Source organism: Harpegnathos saltator, unplaced genomic scaffold (assembly GCF_003227715.2).
Source record: "Harpegnathos saltator strain DR-91 unplaced genomic scaffold, Hsal_v8.6 scaffold117, whole genome shotgun sequence".
NCBI lineage: Eukaryota > Metazoa > Arthropoda > Insecta > Hymenoptera > Formicidae > Harpegnathos > Harpegnathos saltator.
In genome coordinates, this window is record NW_020229892.1 from 920,001 (window position 1) to 932,500 (window position 12,500).

Sequence of the window (12,500 nt, forward strand, 5' to 3'; positions counted from 1 at the left end):
AGAATCTGTTGCACGTGAGCGCGGCGAACGGCTGCTATGAGATCGTGAGGACGATTTTAAGCCGGGAGAAAGGCCGTTGCGCCGTGGACAGGAAGAATAAGTTTGGCTGGACCCCGCTGATGCAGGCGATTCGCAACGGTGACATCGACACCGTGAAATTGCTCTTGGAGAAGAAGTCCAACGTCGACGAGTCGACGTATCTCGGTAAAAGTCGGCTTAATCCGCGATAGATCAGGATAGGGAAACGTATCTTTAACAATTAGGAATAATGAGAGGATAATATTGACGCTCTGTCCTCTTGCCTTTCTTCATTCTATTTTCTTCCTTCTTTTCGCTCTGATCGGGGATAGGTATGTCGGTTCTCGGGCTGGCCGCCGCGATCAGCAAGAGGATGTTCGAAACGGTGTACGACGCGTGTCCGGGCGCGTTGTCGAATGCCACCAACGACGACATCAGTCCACTGTGCGTGGCCGCCATGAAAAACGACAAGGAGCTGTTCTTCAAATTGCTAGAACTGGGCGCGTCAGTTTCGGATACCAGTGAGATGATTTCTTCTTCATTTCTTCATTTCTTCATTATCGCGCGGTCGATTATTCGCGAAAGTGAATATTCAAAGTGGACAGGACTGTCCTTTGAATTTCTCAGAGCGAAACCTGTGAAGTGGTACATTAAATTCGCTCTTCGAGCTCGAGCAAAAATACTCGATGATTTTACAGGAGAGTTTCTCGCTCGGCTGATACCTTCTGCTTTTCGAGTGAAATTCCACTCCGAGTGAAATTTAGAGAGTGCAATCTGTTCACGCGTTCCCTTCTTCTTCTTCTTCTTCTTCTTCTTCTTCTTCTTCTTCTTCTTCTTCTTCTTCTTCTTCCCCATTCCGTTGTTAAAAACGCGAGAAGCCACGGTTATAAACGGAGGAAAATCGTGTTGAGCGCAGACGAGTACACGCACATCATGATGAGGAGCTCGACGGTAGCGGAGATCGCCGACTCGGCGCGGAAACATTTGATCGTGGAAGATTATTGGAACGATACGTCGGATAACATCCAAGTGATGAGCGAGCCGGACGCCGACGACAGCAAAGCGACTTGCAAGAACGACAGGGAAAGGACGGCGGTAAGGCCGGTGAGACCGCATCTCTTGTCCGTGGCCGCAGAATCCGCGGAGATGCGGAATTTAGCGTCGCCCGCGTTGTCGTACAATCTCGAGGGCATGTTCGCGTCGTCGCCGATCGCGTACTTCACAAGGATCGATTTCGCGGAGCGCTCAAACGCACCTCCGGAGGACGACGACACGGCGAACGATCTAGAGACGGACGGGCGTCAGCAGGAGTCACCTCCGGTTGCACTTCCAAGGTAGATCGGTCGCGCGATTTGAACGAGTTACGAATGTACTTTCTAGCGAGGTCACTCTCGGATGCTCAAATAGCACAAGACGTCTCAGCGTTATTCTGAACGTGTCCAGTGCCTAGAGAGTGTCCCAGAAAGTTACAAATATACTTGGGACAATCTCAGGATGTCTGGTGTGATCAGGATATGATTTCAGACAGAAGTCTGCAGAAGTAAAAAATGTCGGGAAAGGTAGAAATTAGATGTCTCAGAAGGATTCCAGATCTTCTGGATTTCTGCGAAAATGTTTGCACACCCAGGACGACGGCAGGACGTCTTGTGTTATCGGAGTAGACGGCAGAGATTCATCTGAAGAGATAAAATAATTTCTGAAAAGGGTAGAAAAATTAAAATTCTAAAAACTAGATTTCTAAGGAGAATTCTGAATTTTTCTTCTCTAAAGTTTTAGAACTTAGAAAGGATCAGATGCTTTAACCCTTTAACTGCTGAGATATTAAATGACCAGTCTATGACCCTCTTTGCTGAGTTATTTTTACAATTATAAAATATTTTATAATGATAAAAGATGGCACTATATGCCCGCTCAATTCAAATGCTTTTTACAAACTAAATTAAATTAAATGGGTATTACACATTGAAAGTCCAAATCGAGTAAATTCGATCGTAGCAAGGCCGCCATTTTTTTTCACACTCGAGTTATCTCGACCGTAGCAGTTAAAGGGTTAAAGACGTCTGAAAGATTTCCAGAAGACGTCCGTGAAAAGTAAAATGTCCTTTGGACATTTTTAAGACGTTTTTCGGAAATTCGTGCTATCCGTGAATTCGACGCGCGACTTGATCGCAGATTACAATCGGTGCGACCGGCGGATCTTGAGATCGCGGATTCCTCGGACGACCTGGACGTCACTCTCGGCTTCACGCCCGAATTCAGTCCGCTGAGGTGTCCGCACGTGCCACCGGACATCAACGATGAGAACGTGTTCGGCGAGAGCACACCGACGCCACCGCGCTGCAAAACGCCGCCGAAGGGGATGTTGCTGAATTCACGGCAGACGAAAATGATTATCCTGTTGAGGCGCTCGGATCTAGGCCGACATATCCCTGTGTTTCTCAAGCAGGAAGTGAGTATAATTTTGACGGGATAAGCGACACCTCGCGAAATCGTATATTAAGATCGATCGTAGCAGCGAGTTTACTTTCTCGCCTTAATTAGCTTTACAATAAACTTCGCTTCGGGATGGGCCGTGAAAAAGTTTTAAAGCATCGACGAATTGTATTTCATCTTAAATCATAACTCGCCTCACGTTTTTTTCTTATCCTAGGTGGACATGGACTTGTTTCTGACACTTACGAATGATGATTTGATAGAGATCGGTATCGAGTACGAGGAAGACAGGTGTGCCTTGTTAAAGGCGATAAAGGAATACAAGAGGAATTTGAGTCAAAATTATAACTGATATTTGTGTGATTGTGCTCGTTTACGCGAAAGAAAAGGAGCGCAGCGCGTTTCCCTTACACTCTCACACTCTCACGTAGATAAATATTCTTTTTAATTCGCGATAATATTACAGTAATTTTAGCTTATAGTTTTTAGGTATTTAATTCTCATAACTAACTTATTGGAGTATCTATGCTTTTGTTAAAAGTTAACGCTCCCTTTCTTCAATTGGAGATCATCGTGTAAGCCGCGTTTTATGGAAAATGAATATTAATAAAAGCAGACGCTTATTCGCAGGAGAAGCATTTTCTTCAAAATTCCACGCTCTTATTCGTCACCTCTAGCTTTCAATAGCTTCTCCCTCAAGCTCAGCTTGTCAGGCTTCTCCTCCTTGTCTGCCGACTTCTCCTACAGAATATCGTTCTTGTTAACGAGCGTTTTTCTATTAAAGATTATATTACTTGTGTACAACGCGAGATTTACCGGGCGTGTTTGTGCTTCTTCGTCTCCGAAGTAGTGCGATTGGCTTTCATCTTTCGGCACGATCACTTTGGTGTCATCCACGTCGTGCAATATTACCGACAGGTCGCCGACGTTTCCACGTCGCTGAGATTTGCTCGCGGAGCTCGTCGGGCCGATCCCGAAATCGAAATCACCGGCTTCGGTCCCGCACGTGAATGAATCATCGGTCTTCACTAGCGACATTCGCATCCGTTTAATGGGAACCTCGCACGTATCGGGCACACGAAACCGCGGCGTCGCCATGCTGTTAACGGTTCTCGATCCCGTGCCGTATCCTGTGTCGTATCCTGAAAACCTGACGGTCTTCGGTAGTACCGGCGTGCGCACCTGAAGAGCCGCTCGGTATGTGCTCTGTGGGAGAAGATACGTGTTAAACAGTGGCTTTGAGTCCTCAAGTTTGCCTGCCGATGACTCGATAAAGACAAAAAGAGGATGAGAGGCAATATTTTATCTTCTCACCTCGGGGCACACGTCCAACTGCTGACCACACAATTTAGACACCCCGCCTCGTAGTTCAGCCGCGAATTTGTAAATTATGGGCACCAGGTCCGTCGAAGATGAAAGAACGCGCAGGGGTCCCGAGGCCAGACACGTCTCAGGATATAGGAAGACTCTCGACTTGAAATAGAAGAACTCGATGTCGTAAAACAGGGATCCCTCCACGTGATCTGGCAGTACGTAGCCGTGCTGAAATAAAGTGGAGCGTTGCTTGCGCGATTTACGACGTTGTTCGGAATCGCGACTAGTAGCTTCATCGACGAAGCGAATGAAAGCGACGTGTATAATTAATATTTAACGCGCGATACGCGTGATAATTCCGATGAATAAGCTGTCGAGCTCGCACCATGTCTCTCCAGTACGCTCGTAGGTGCTCGTAATCCTTGAACGGATGCTCCTCCTTGATAGCCCTCGAGATGCGCAACACGTTCGCCATTTTCATGCTGTGAACAATCGTTTCGCGAAATCGTGAAACGGTAACGCCACTTTTCGCTATGTTCCGAAATGCGCTAACGGCGCACCGAGCAAAAACGTTTAAAAAATAAAAATATATACTCGGTAGGTACTGATGACATATTTGTGTTAATAAACATATTATTGCACTGAAACATTTTTCCCAAGCGAGAAAATATATAAATAATTTCCCTACAACCAAAGCCTTTTTCACAAAAGCAACATTTGTTCCGTTTAGATAAAAGAATTTAGTTTAAATAAATATGTCATTGGTATCTACGTAATAGTTTACATTTTTCAAACATCTTCTGTCTCACTGTGTGTGTGTGTGTGTGTGTGTGTGTGTGTGTGTGTGTGTGTGTGTGTGTGTGTGTGTGTGTGTGCGTGCACCAGAATTCTATAATGCAATTTCCGTGCACTGTAAATTCTCCGTATTCTATCAGTACATCTCGAAACGCTCCCTTCGAGATTTCGCGACAGCGGAGCACGTCGACAAAAAAAAAAAGAACTCACGATTCCGACGATTTACCTCGGTAAAACGCGCACCGGCGGCTGCATATCGTGCGGCAAGGGACGCGCCGTGTTCAATCTCACGAACGGTATTTTAAGATTTACGGCTTCCACCTGAAGCCGAGCGCTGTTACCTGCAATATTTTCACATTACATTCATCCTCGTCGTGACGTGAAGTAACGAGGAAGATGAGGAACTCGTTCCCCTCCAGTAATATCAAATAAGCCCGCGTCGCTTCGTATCGCAAAAATGCACGCGTGTTTAGCATAATTGTTAATTCGTTAACAGCCAGATCTTTTACCTTGGATCTCCTTGATGTTCAGCATTATAGCGTTGACGCTTTCCGTCGAACTGAGGAAATGTTGTCCCTCGACAAGGTACAGCCCGACCTTGTTCCAGCGCGGCGCCAACTTGCACTCCACGGTGTAGAGAAAGCACGCTTTGTAAACGTAAGTCGGAATAGGGTCCAACAGATCCATCTGCGTGATTGCGCGAAAATAATTAACTGTTGGTTCGCAATTGTTTGCGTTCGCAATATGGAGTAAGTAAATGGCGGCGTTCGTTTGTCTCGTGCGAGGTTCACTCGCGATTAGCAGGATTCGAAGAAGCGTTAGCTTTTTCTCGCGGATCATCGCGAATACGTACCACTTGTATGTTCAACGCGTCGCAGTGATCCTGGAACGCGTAATTCTCGAAGAAGTCCTTCGTGGTGATGACGTATATAGCACCCCCGGCCTCGCGTATTTTCCGGTTAGTCACCGGAGCGGTCATTGCTTGAGGAGTTTCTTGAAGAAATTGACTGAAAGCCAAGACATATGAGAGAGGAAAATCGCCAAACGTTAAAAGGATAATGTTTAGGATAATAAACATTCGTTTGTAATCTTCTTCAGAGCAACATAAGATTCCGTGACGATGGAGGCTTACCGACATTTGAGCTTGTTCGAACAAAAATCCGCATAAATTAGGAATTCGTTCTCGCAGTTCACGATCCTGCAGATCGCACAGCGGAGATCGTCCTTTTCCGGTACAGTAATCTCAAATACTTTCACGTTCGAAGCCATAATTAAGTGTCAAAGAGCCGCTTTATACGTTAACGAGTAAAAAAAGCCGTTGCTAATGCTCTTTTATATTTTAATATAAACATGGCGGGTTTTTGAATTTTTGATTTTAAAATTGTCTCATAGAACGCTCGCGATTGGCAGAAATGTTAGTCTGCTCTTAGCTGCACTATTTTGTACTTTCTGCACTTCAGAAAGTGAACCGGAGGTTTGTAACGGAAAGTAGAGTAAAAATATAACGGGTCTAACCATTTTTATATTCCCTTCTTTTTGCCTCGGAAATAAAGGGTATACAGATCGTTAGACCCTTTACGCCTCTAGTTCCAAGTTCTCCCGTTAGGAGCCATCACTTACCTTAGGAAAGAATCGTGATACAACTCGATAACGGATTAGACGAACTCTCCTTTTAAAGTAGTTTTGCTCAACGACGGAGCAACCGTCTTTTACTCTCCTGAAAAATAGACAAAGTTCAATAGGCTGTAACTCCGGCAAAAATGAAGCTATTGAGATGATTCGAAAAGTATTTTGCAGCTTGAAGTCTACAGTTTTTAATCATATTAATATAATAATTTTGTTGTTATCTTTTGTCACAACATATCGAGTTAAACGCAAAATGGCGATCTAATTCAAAGCTAATCTTTCAATTGAGCACTTGTATATCAAGTTATTTTCACAATAATATTGATAATTTAATAAAATTAATATCAGCCAACATTAATAACTAATTATTGATATGTCAGTTTTGGAATAAATGCTTAGTTTATATATTTGTTATGTGCACGCCGCCGGTGTAGAAAGTTCATCTGAATAAAGTAAGAATAAAGCTGGTGTTAAGAAATTATACATTTCATATTTATTTAAACCATGTTAAAAATATTGAGAAATGCTATTCGTTCGGAAAGGGTCCGACATAAATGCAAGAGAGTTAATGACTACAGTCAGCAGGTTCAAAATTTATTATGTTTCATCCTAACCTTTAACTATTGAAAAGCCAAACATATTCTACTTGATATTATTTTTACTAAAGACGTCAATTTATAGACAACACAAACCCCATATCAAAAGATACTATTCTGTGGAATTCAGCCTACGGGAGGTGTACACGTAGGCAATTATTTTGGTGCTATACAAAGATGGACTATGCTGCAGAATTCCAAAGATATGGTTCTATGCAGCATAGCAGATCTTCACTCAATCACTTTGCCGCAAGTAAAAATATAGGAAATTAAATACTTATCTTTTCTAAAATCATCGCTAATATTGTCTATCAACAATATATGATCTGTAGGATCCAAAACAGTTGAGGGAAAATACTTTGTTAATGACCGCTACTTTAATAGCCTGTGGTATAGATGTTAAAAGGAGCATTATCTTTCAACAATCCAAAGTATCGATGCATGCAGAACTCTGCTGGGTTCTAGCTTGTATCACAACCATGGCTAGGCTGGCACACTTACCACAATTCAAGGAAAAGAGTGAATCCTTGAAGAATGTTCCACTAGGTTTATATATTTATCCCATATTGCAAGCAGCTGATATATTGCTATACAAGTAATCTTGATATTATATATAAGATATTGTTAGGCAAAAGGACAATATATTACTTAAGAATTTCATTCTTAGAGCAACAGATGTCCCGGTAGGACAAGACCAGGCTCAACATATACAGCTGGCACAGGATTTAGCACGAATATTTAACAAAAAGTTTGGAATGACTTTCCCGATACCACGTGTCCTTGTTAGTGGTAAAGTTTTTCAGAATACAATTTCAAACTTTGACAGATTTAGCTTAATTTTGTATAAATGTTGGCTGATGGATGTTGGCTTTCTCAGATGGTCCAAGTCAGAGAATCAAATCTCTGCGTGATCCCACGAAGAAAATGTCGAAATCACATCAAGATACTAGAAATAGATTAGATATTTTAGATAATCCGGATGTACTGTTGGAGAAAGTGAAGAAGGCTCTGACTGATTTCACCTCCGAAGTAACTTACGAGCCAGAAACACGGCCGGGAATAGCTAACTTGATTAATATACACTCTTTATTTACTGGAAAGACACCAGATGAGATATGCGAGGAAGCCATAGAATTAAATACAGGACAGTGAGTAAAAATAAAGATCATTTTATTTAGCATTACTAGAACATTACGTAGAACATTTAGAAGATCGATTATTCCTGAAAATTTTAATAGACACCGAAGATTTTTAACTTATTCGATTATAATTGATTCACATTTAAATATATTTAGGTATAAATTAGTCGTGGCAGATGTGGTTATAGAAAAATTAACTCCGATTCGGCAGCAAATATTGAGATTGCTCAAGGAACCCGCATATCTGGACGAGATCTTGAAGGAAGGCTCAGATAGAGCCACAAACCTCGCGACACATTGTTGGACGGAAGTTACAGACAAAGTTTTTGGTAGTAATTCAATACAGAATGCAAAGAGTATAATTACTGCGGATATCACGATATAACCATTTATTGTAAATAAATTACATTTCTTTAAAAACAATTTTACAATTTTAAACTTACACTTAGTTCTTATAACTATGTCTATAAAGCTTTAAAAAACTAAAAAGTTAATCATCCCGCGTCGATTTCATGTCAATAACTAACTTACCCCTCAAATGGCCTTGACTCGCTCTCTTGTAGGCCAGCGGTAAATCTTTAAAGGGATACACTTGCTGAACAACAGGTATGATCTGCAAAAAATATAAGATATAAAATCGTAAAATCAGCGAAACAGATTCATCTTGGAAATTCGTAGACTCTGATGCCTCACCTTTCCACTTTCCACAAGCTCTTGAAGAAAGTTAATTCCCGTTTGATTCGGCATGAAATATCCCCACTTGACACAGCCCTTGTTTTGCGCTATTGGGATATTAAATCTTGCGATATCGCCGAGATTCTGAAGCGCTCCCAGGATTAGCCCATGTTGATCAAAATTTTTCAACATGGGAGAGTTCAATGTTATGTAAGTATTGTACAGATATCCTTTCTCCCTGACATATTCCGGGCCTTGTTTCGCGCAATCTAAGATTATGTCATACCTGTCGTTCATAAGTGTAAAATAAATTCCAATTTATGTAACAGCTTGATGTCAATACAATGAGTTTTAATTCGACAAAATTACGTACGGTCCCTCCGAGATAATTTGTTCGTCAGCATCGTTCTGCCTGTAATCGATGACGACATCAGCGCCTAAATTCCGCAGGCTCTCCACAGCATCATCGCTGCACGTACTAGTCACCTAAGGAAATTTCATGCTTTATATATTACAAATTGTAGCATGAAAGGTATGTTCAAATATATACATGCATATTCCAAGCTTTCAGAAGCTGTATAGCGATGGTCCCAACTCCTCCAGAACCCCCCATGACCAGAACTTGCCTGTTCCTTACAGCTAGCAAGTTCTTATAATATAATCCTCCCGTGTACCACAGTGCTGACCATGCAGTCAATCCACAGTATAAAATACTTGCAGCCTCTATATGAGACAATCTCCGAGGACGTGAACGTACCTTACAAAGAAAAACAGCAAGTGTTGCAAGTATTTATCATAAAGAAACATTGCAAATAAAATATAAGATTATTATGACATGCAATATGGTTGCCAAATACTTGTTATTTAAGAAATAAAATATATCTTACCATGTTGCTATTAACTACAACATAATTTGCATGACAGCCCTGCTTCTCCACTGGGACCACTCCCCAAACTTCTTCACCCAGTTCCAGTTTATCACCTACACCATATCCTTTTGACACAACTATTCCTGCAAAGTCTCTGCCTAATGTCAAAGGTAACTCTATTTCATCGTACTCTCTTGAGCAATTTGTTTTACGCATTAAATTCAGTAAATTCATGCCGTAACCCCCTGTAAGAAAATGTTTTTATCATACCCTACAAACTTAAATTACAAAATGATACTATCGTGCGAGTGAACAGAGATGAAAACATTCAAAAGATATATTTTATATAATATTTTATATAATACAATAAATTGTTTCTAATAATTTATAATTTTGAATGCTTTCAGGAAAGATGGCTAATGTTAACCAAAATGCAATACTCGTCATTGCAATGTCGATGGGATTTACACTGGCAGCATCAACTTTCACCAAGACATCCATTGGATTCCTGACTACTGGTATCCTGAGATTGGTAAATCGTAAATCGTCCAGTCCGTTGTATGCATGTATCTGCCAAGCATGCATCTTGTCTTCCGGATTATTATCCTCCAATTCGTTCATTAGCTTAGTTACAGAACGAAATTGTGCCAATCGAAAGGTACTTTTTAACTTTAGAATCGTTTTACACCACATTTTCTTTCAAATATTGATTAAATGTATAAAAGAATGGGCTAATTGAGATTAGATTCGTACAATATATGTTTTAAAATTTATATTACTTCCGTGTGCTTGACGTTCTTATAAATGTGCATGCGCATTAAGTAGGACAACGAGCAGAAATAACAATAATGCACTTTGCATTAAAAATAATATTTATGTATCCAGGGACAATGTTTCGTCCACAATTGCTCATCGATAGACAAACATCAAAATATGCGAGACGCTTTCCCCGGATAACAGAACAAACTGGAACAAACTACAACTTGTCCAACGACTATCTCATCTCAAGCAATGATGACAAGTCGTGGGAAAAAGTCTCGCGCACGCGCACTGAGTCTGAGCAAACGCTGCGGTAGTTTCACGGACATATATATTTAAAAGTATCGTTAGGTCCCCACTATGAAAGAAATGTGAAGGAAATTATAGGAAAGGAAAAAGCTTCCGTTCAATAAATATAATATAGTTTATATATGAATAATAAAAGATAATAATAAAACTTATTAATTTGTAATTTTTTTACATCTGCAGCCAATATATTATATTTATTATTCCTATTGCACATATTATCACAGCTCTTTCTTAACTTATCACTACACTTATCACTACACTTATCGCTACACTTATTTATTATAACATTTTACATTATGAATATATAACTTAAGTACTCGCGGGAAAAACGCGGAACAACTGTAACGGACAAACGCGCGGGACCTTTGCGCGCATTATTTGCGCTTACTATCTGCGCTTACATCCATCATTGGCTGCGTTCAGAAAACAAAGCGCTCACTGAGCGCTTAGTAACAATAGTTTACATACAACAATATTGTCTATTAGTATATATCCTTACTGTTAGATCCTTACATTCAGACCAATAACGTTGACGAATTACTCAAACGTTGTGTAACCGTTGTGTAACCGTTGTGTTTCCTGAACGCAGTCATTGGTCGTGTTCAGCGGAAAAAACTGCTTCGCTGCCGCTAGCAAACGTCTCTGATTGGTACGTCTGTCCGGATCTGCCAAAAATTTAAAAGAATTTTCCAATCATGGACATTTGTTACTGAGTGGTAGCGGAGCAGTTTTCTCTGCTGAACGTGATCATTGGAAACGCTTGTTTGCGAGCTCTAACGTCATGCTCACGCATGCGCACAACGGCTCCTACATGGGAAAAATTCCCATGACTTGTCATCACTGGTCTCAAGTAGCATCTCGTGAGTGATAAATAGAATTAGTGTAATAATAAAATCAACCACCGACAATTTTAACTAGTTGTTTTAACTAGTTGGAAATATAAAAACCATATAAGAATTTATAATTTAAATACATAGATACATATGTTATTACAAGCATTGTAACATTATAAATTATATATCATATATATATTTTATATCTGCAAATTACATATTATATATACAACATGACTTCATATATGTAGTAATGTTATATATTGTAATAAGAAACAATAAAAAATAAAAGTGCATCAGATATGAAATAACCATATCTTATTTGTGCCACTACTTCATTTGTTCCATATTCCTCATACCCAAATTACATTATATTCTCCTGATACACAAACGCAAAATCCAGCAAATCAAATATTAAATTAATTCTTGTGGTTCGAGTCTTAGCTAAATTTTATGAAGGTCGGTAAACTGTGGTTTGAGTCTCGGCTAAATTGCTCATTTCGCAATTTTATATCAGGAGAACATGATAACCGAAGAAGTATTCCTAATTTCTGGCGGAAATCTAGAAATTTCTCATTCTCTCAGTTTTCGAATTTTTGTAACAGGAGAACATAATAACCGAAGACGTATTCCGGACTTCCGGCGGGAATCTAAAAATTTCTTATTCTCTCAGTTTTCGGACTTTTGTATCCGGAACACATGATAACCGAAGAGGTATTCCGAACTTCTGGCGGGATTCTAGAAGTTTCTCATTTTCTCAGTTTTCGGATTTTTGTATCAGGGACACATGATAACCGAAGAGCTATTCCGGACTTCTGGCGGGATTCTAGAAGTTTCTCATTTTCTCAGTTTTCGGATTTTTGTATCAGGGACACATAATAACCGAAGAGGTATTCCGGACTTCTGGCGGGAATCTAGAAGTTTCTCATTTTCTCAGTTTTCGGATTTTTGTATCAGGGACACATGATAACCGAAGAGGTATTCCTGACTTCTGGCGGGAATCTAGAAGTTTCTCACTTTCTCAGTTTTCGGATTTTTGTATCAGGGACACATGATAACCGAAGAGGTATTCCGGACTTCTGGCGGAAATCTAGAAGTTTCTCATTTTCTCAGTTTTCGGATTTTTGTATTAGG

At 40.3% G+C, this 12,500-nt stretch overlaps 4 protein-coding genes across 7 annotated transcripts in view; 2 read left to right on the forward strand and 2 right to left on the reverse strand.

Annotated features, from left to right (window-relative positions):
- The window catches only part of LOC105190883 (uncharacterized), a 3,643-nt gene extending 566 nt beyond the window's left edge, over positions 1-3,077 (forward strand). The window contains exons 2-6 of the mRNA XM_011153878.3: positions 1-204; positions 351-539; positions 935-1,352; positions 2,191-2,467; positions 2,669-3,077. The exon at positions 1-204 is cut by the window's left edge and continues 33 nt beyond it. Coding sequence (XP_011152180.1) covers positions 1-204; positions 351-539; positions 935-1,352; positions 2,191-2,467; positions 2,669-2,803 — 1,223 coding nt within the window. The 3' untranslated portion in view covers positions 2,804-3,077. The remainder of the gene's footprint in view (positions 205-350; positions 540-934; positions 1,353-2,190; positions 2,468-2,668) is intronic.
- A 2-nt stretch (positions 3,078-3,079) lies between these two features.
- LOC105190899 (uncharacterized protein C18orf63-like) lies at positions 3,080-5,829 on the reverse strand. The gene is made up of 8 exons (XM_025303878.1): positions 5,693-5,829; positions 5,414-5,567; positions 5,070-5,247; positions 4,787-4,901; positions 4,151-4,247; positions 3,766-3,993; positions 3,268-3,657; positions 3,080-3,192 (listed from the first exon to the last, which is right to left on the reverse strand). Exons 1-8 carry the CDS (start codon positions 5,827-5,829, stop codon positions 3,112-3,114), a joined length of 1,380 nt encoding a protein of 459 aa, XP_025159663.1. The 3' UTR covers positions 3,080-3,111.
- A 688-nt stretch (positions 5,830-6,517) lies between these two features.
- TrpRS-m (Tryptophanyl-tRNA synthetase, mitochondrial) lies at positions 6,518-8,310 on the forward strand. 4 transcript variants are annotated; one of them, XM_019844967.2, is made up of 6 exons: positions 6,518-6,771; positions 6,868-7,031; positions 7,115-7,377; positions 7,450-7,571; positions 7,660-7,930; positions 8,078-8,310. In XM_019844967.2, exons 2-6 carry the CDS (start codon positions 6,960-6,962, stop codon positions 8,304-8,306), a joined length of 957 nt encoding a protein of 318 aa, XP_019700526.1. In that variant the 5' UTR covers positions 6,518-6,771; positions 6,868-6,959; the 3' UTR covers positions 8,307-8,310. The 4 variants fall into 4 exon arrangements, with proteins under 4 accessions (XP_019700526.1, XP_011152178.1, XP_025159686.1 ...); XM_011153876.3 differs by having other exon boundaries at positions 6,519-6,771; positions 6,868-7,035; XM_025303901.1 differs by having other exon boundaries at positions 6,714-6,771; positions 6,854-7,035; positions 7,167-7,377.
- A 51-nt stretch (positions 8,311-8,361) lies between these two features.
- On the reverse strand, positions 8,362-10,357 carry LOC105190882 (reticulon-4-interacting protein 1, mitochondrial). The gene is made up of 6 exons (XM_011153877.3): positions 9,906-10,357; positions 9,484-9,710; positions 9,147-9,353; positions 8,970-9,082; positions 8,615-8,882; positions 8,362-8,534 (listed from the first exon to the last, which is right to left on the reverse strand). The coding sequence occupies exons 1-6, from the start codon at positions 10,156-10,158 to the stop codon at positions 8,412-8,414; spliced, it is 1,191 nt and encodes a 396-aa protein (XP_011152179.1). The 5' UTR covers positions 10,159-10,357; the 3' UTR covers positions 8,362-8,411.
- Between the last annotated feature and the right edge of the window lie 2,143 nt (positions 10,358-12,500).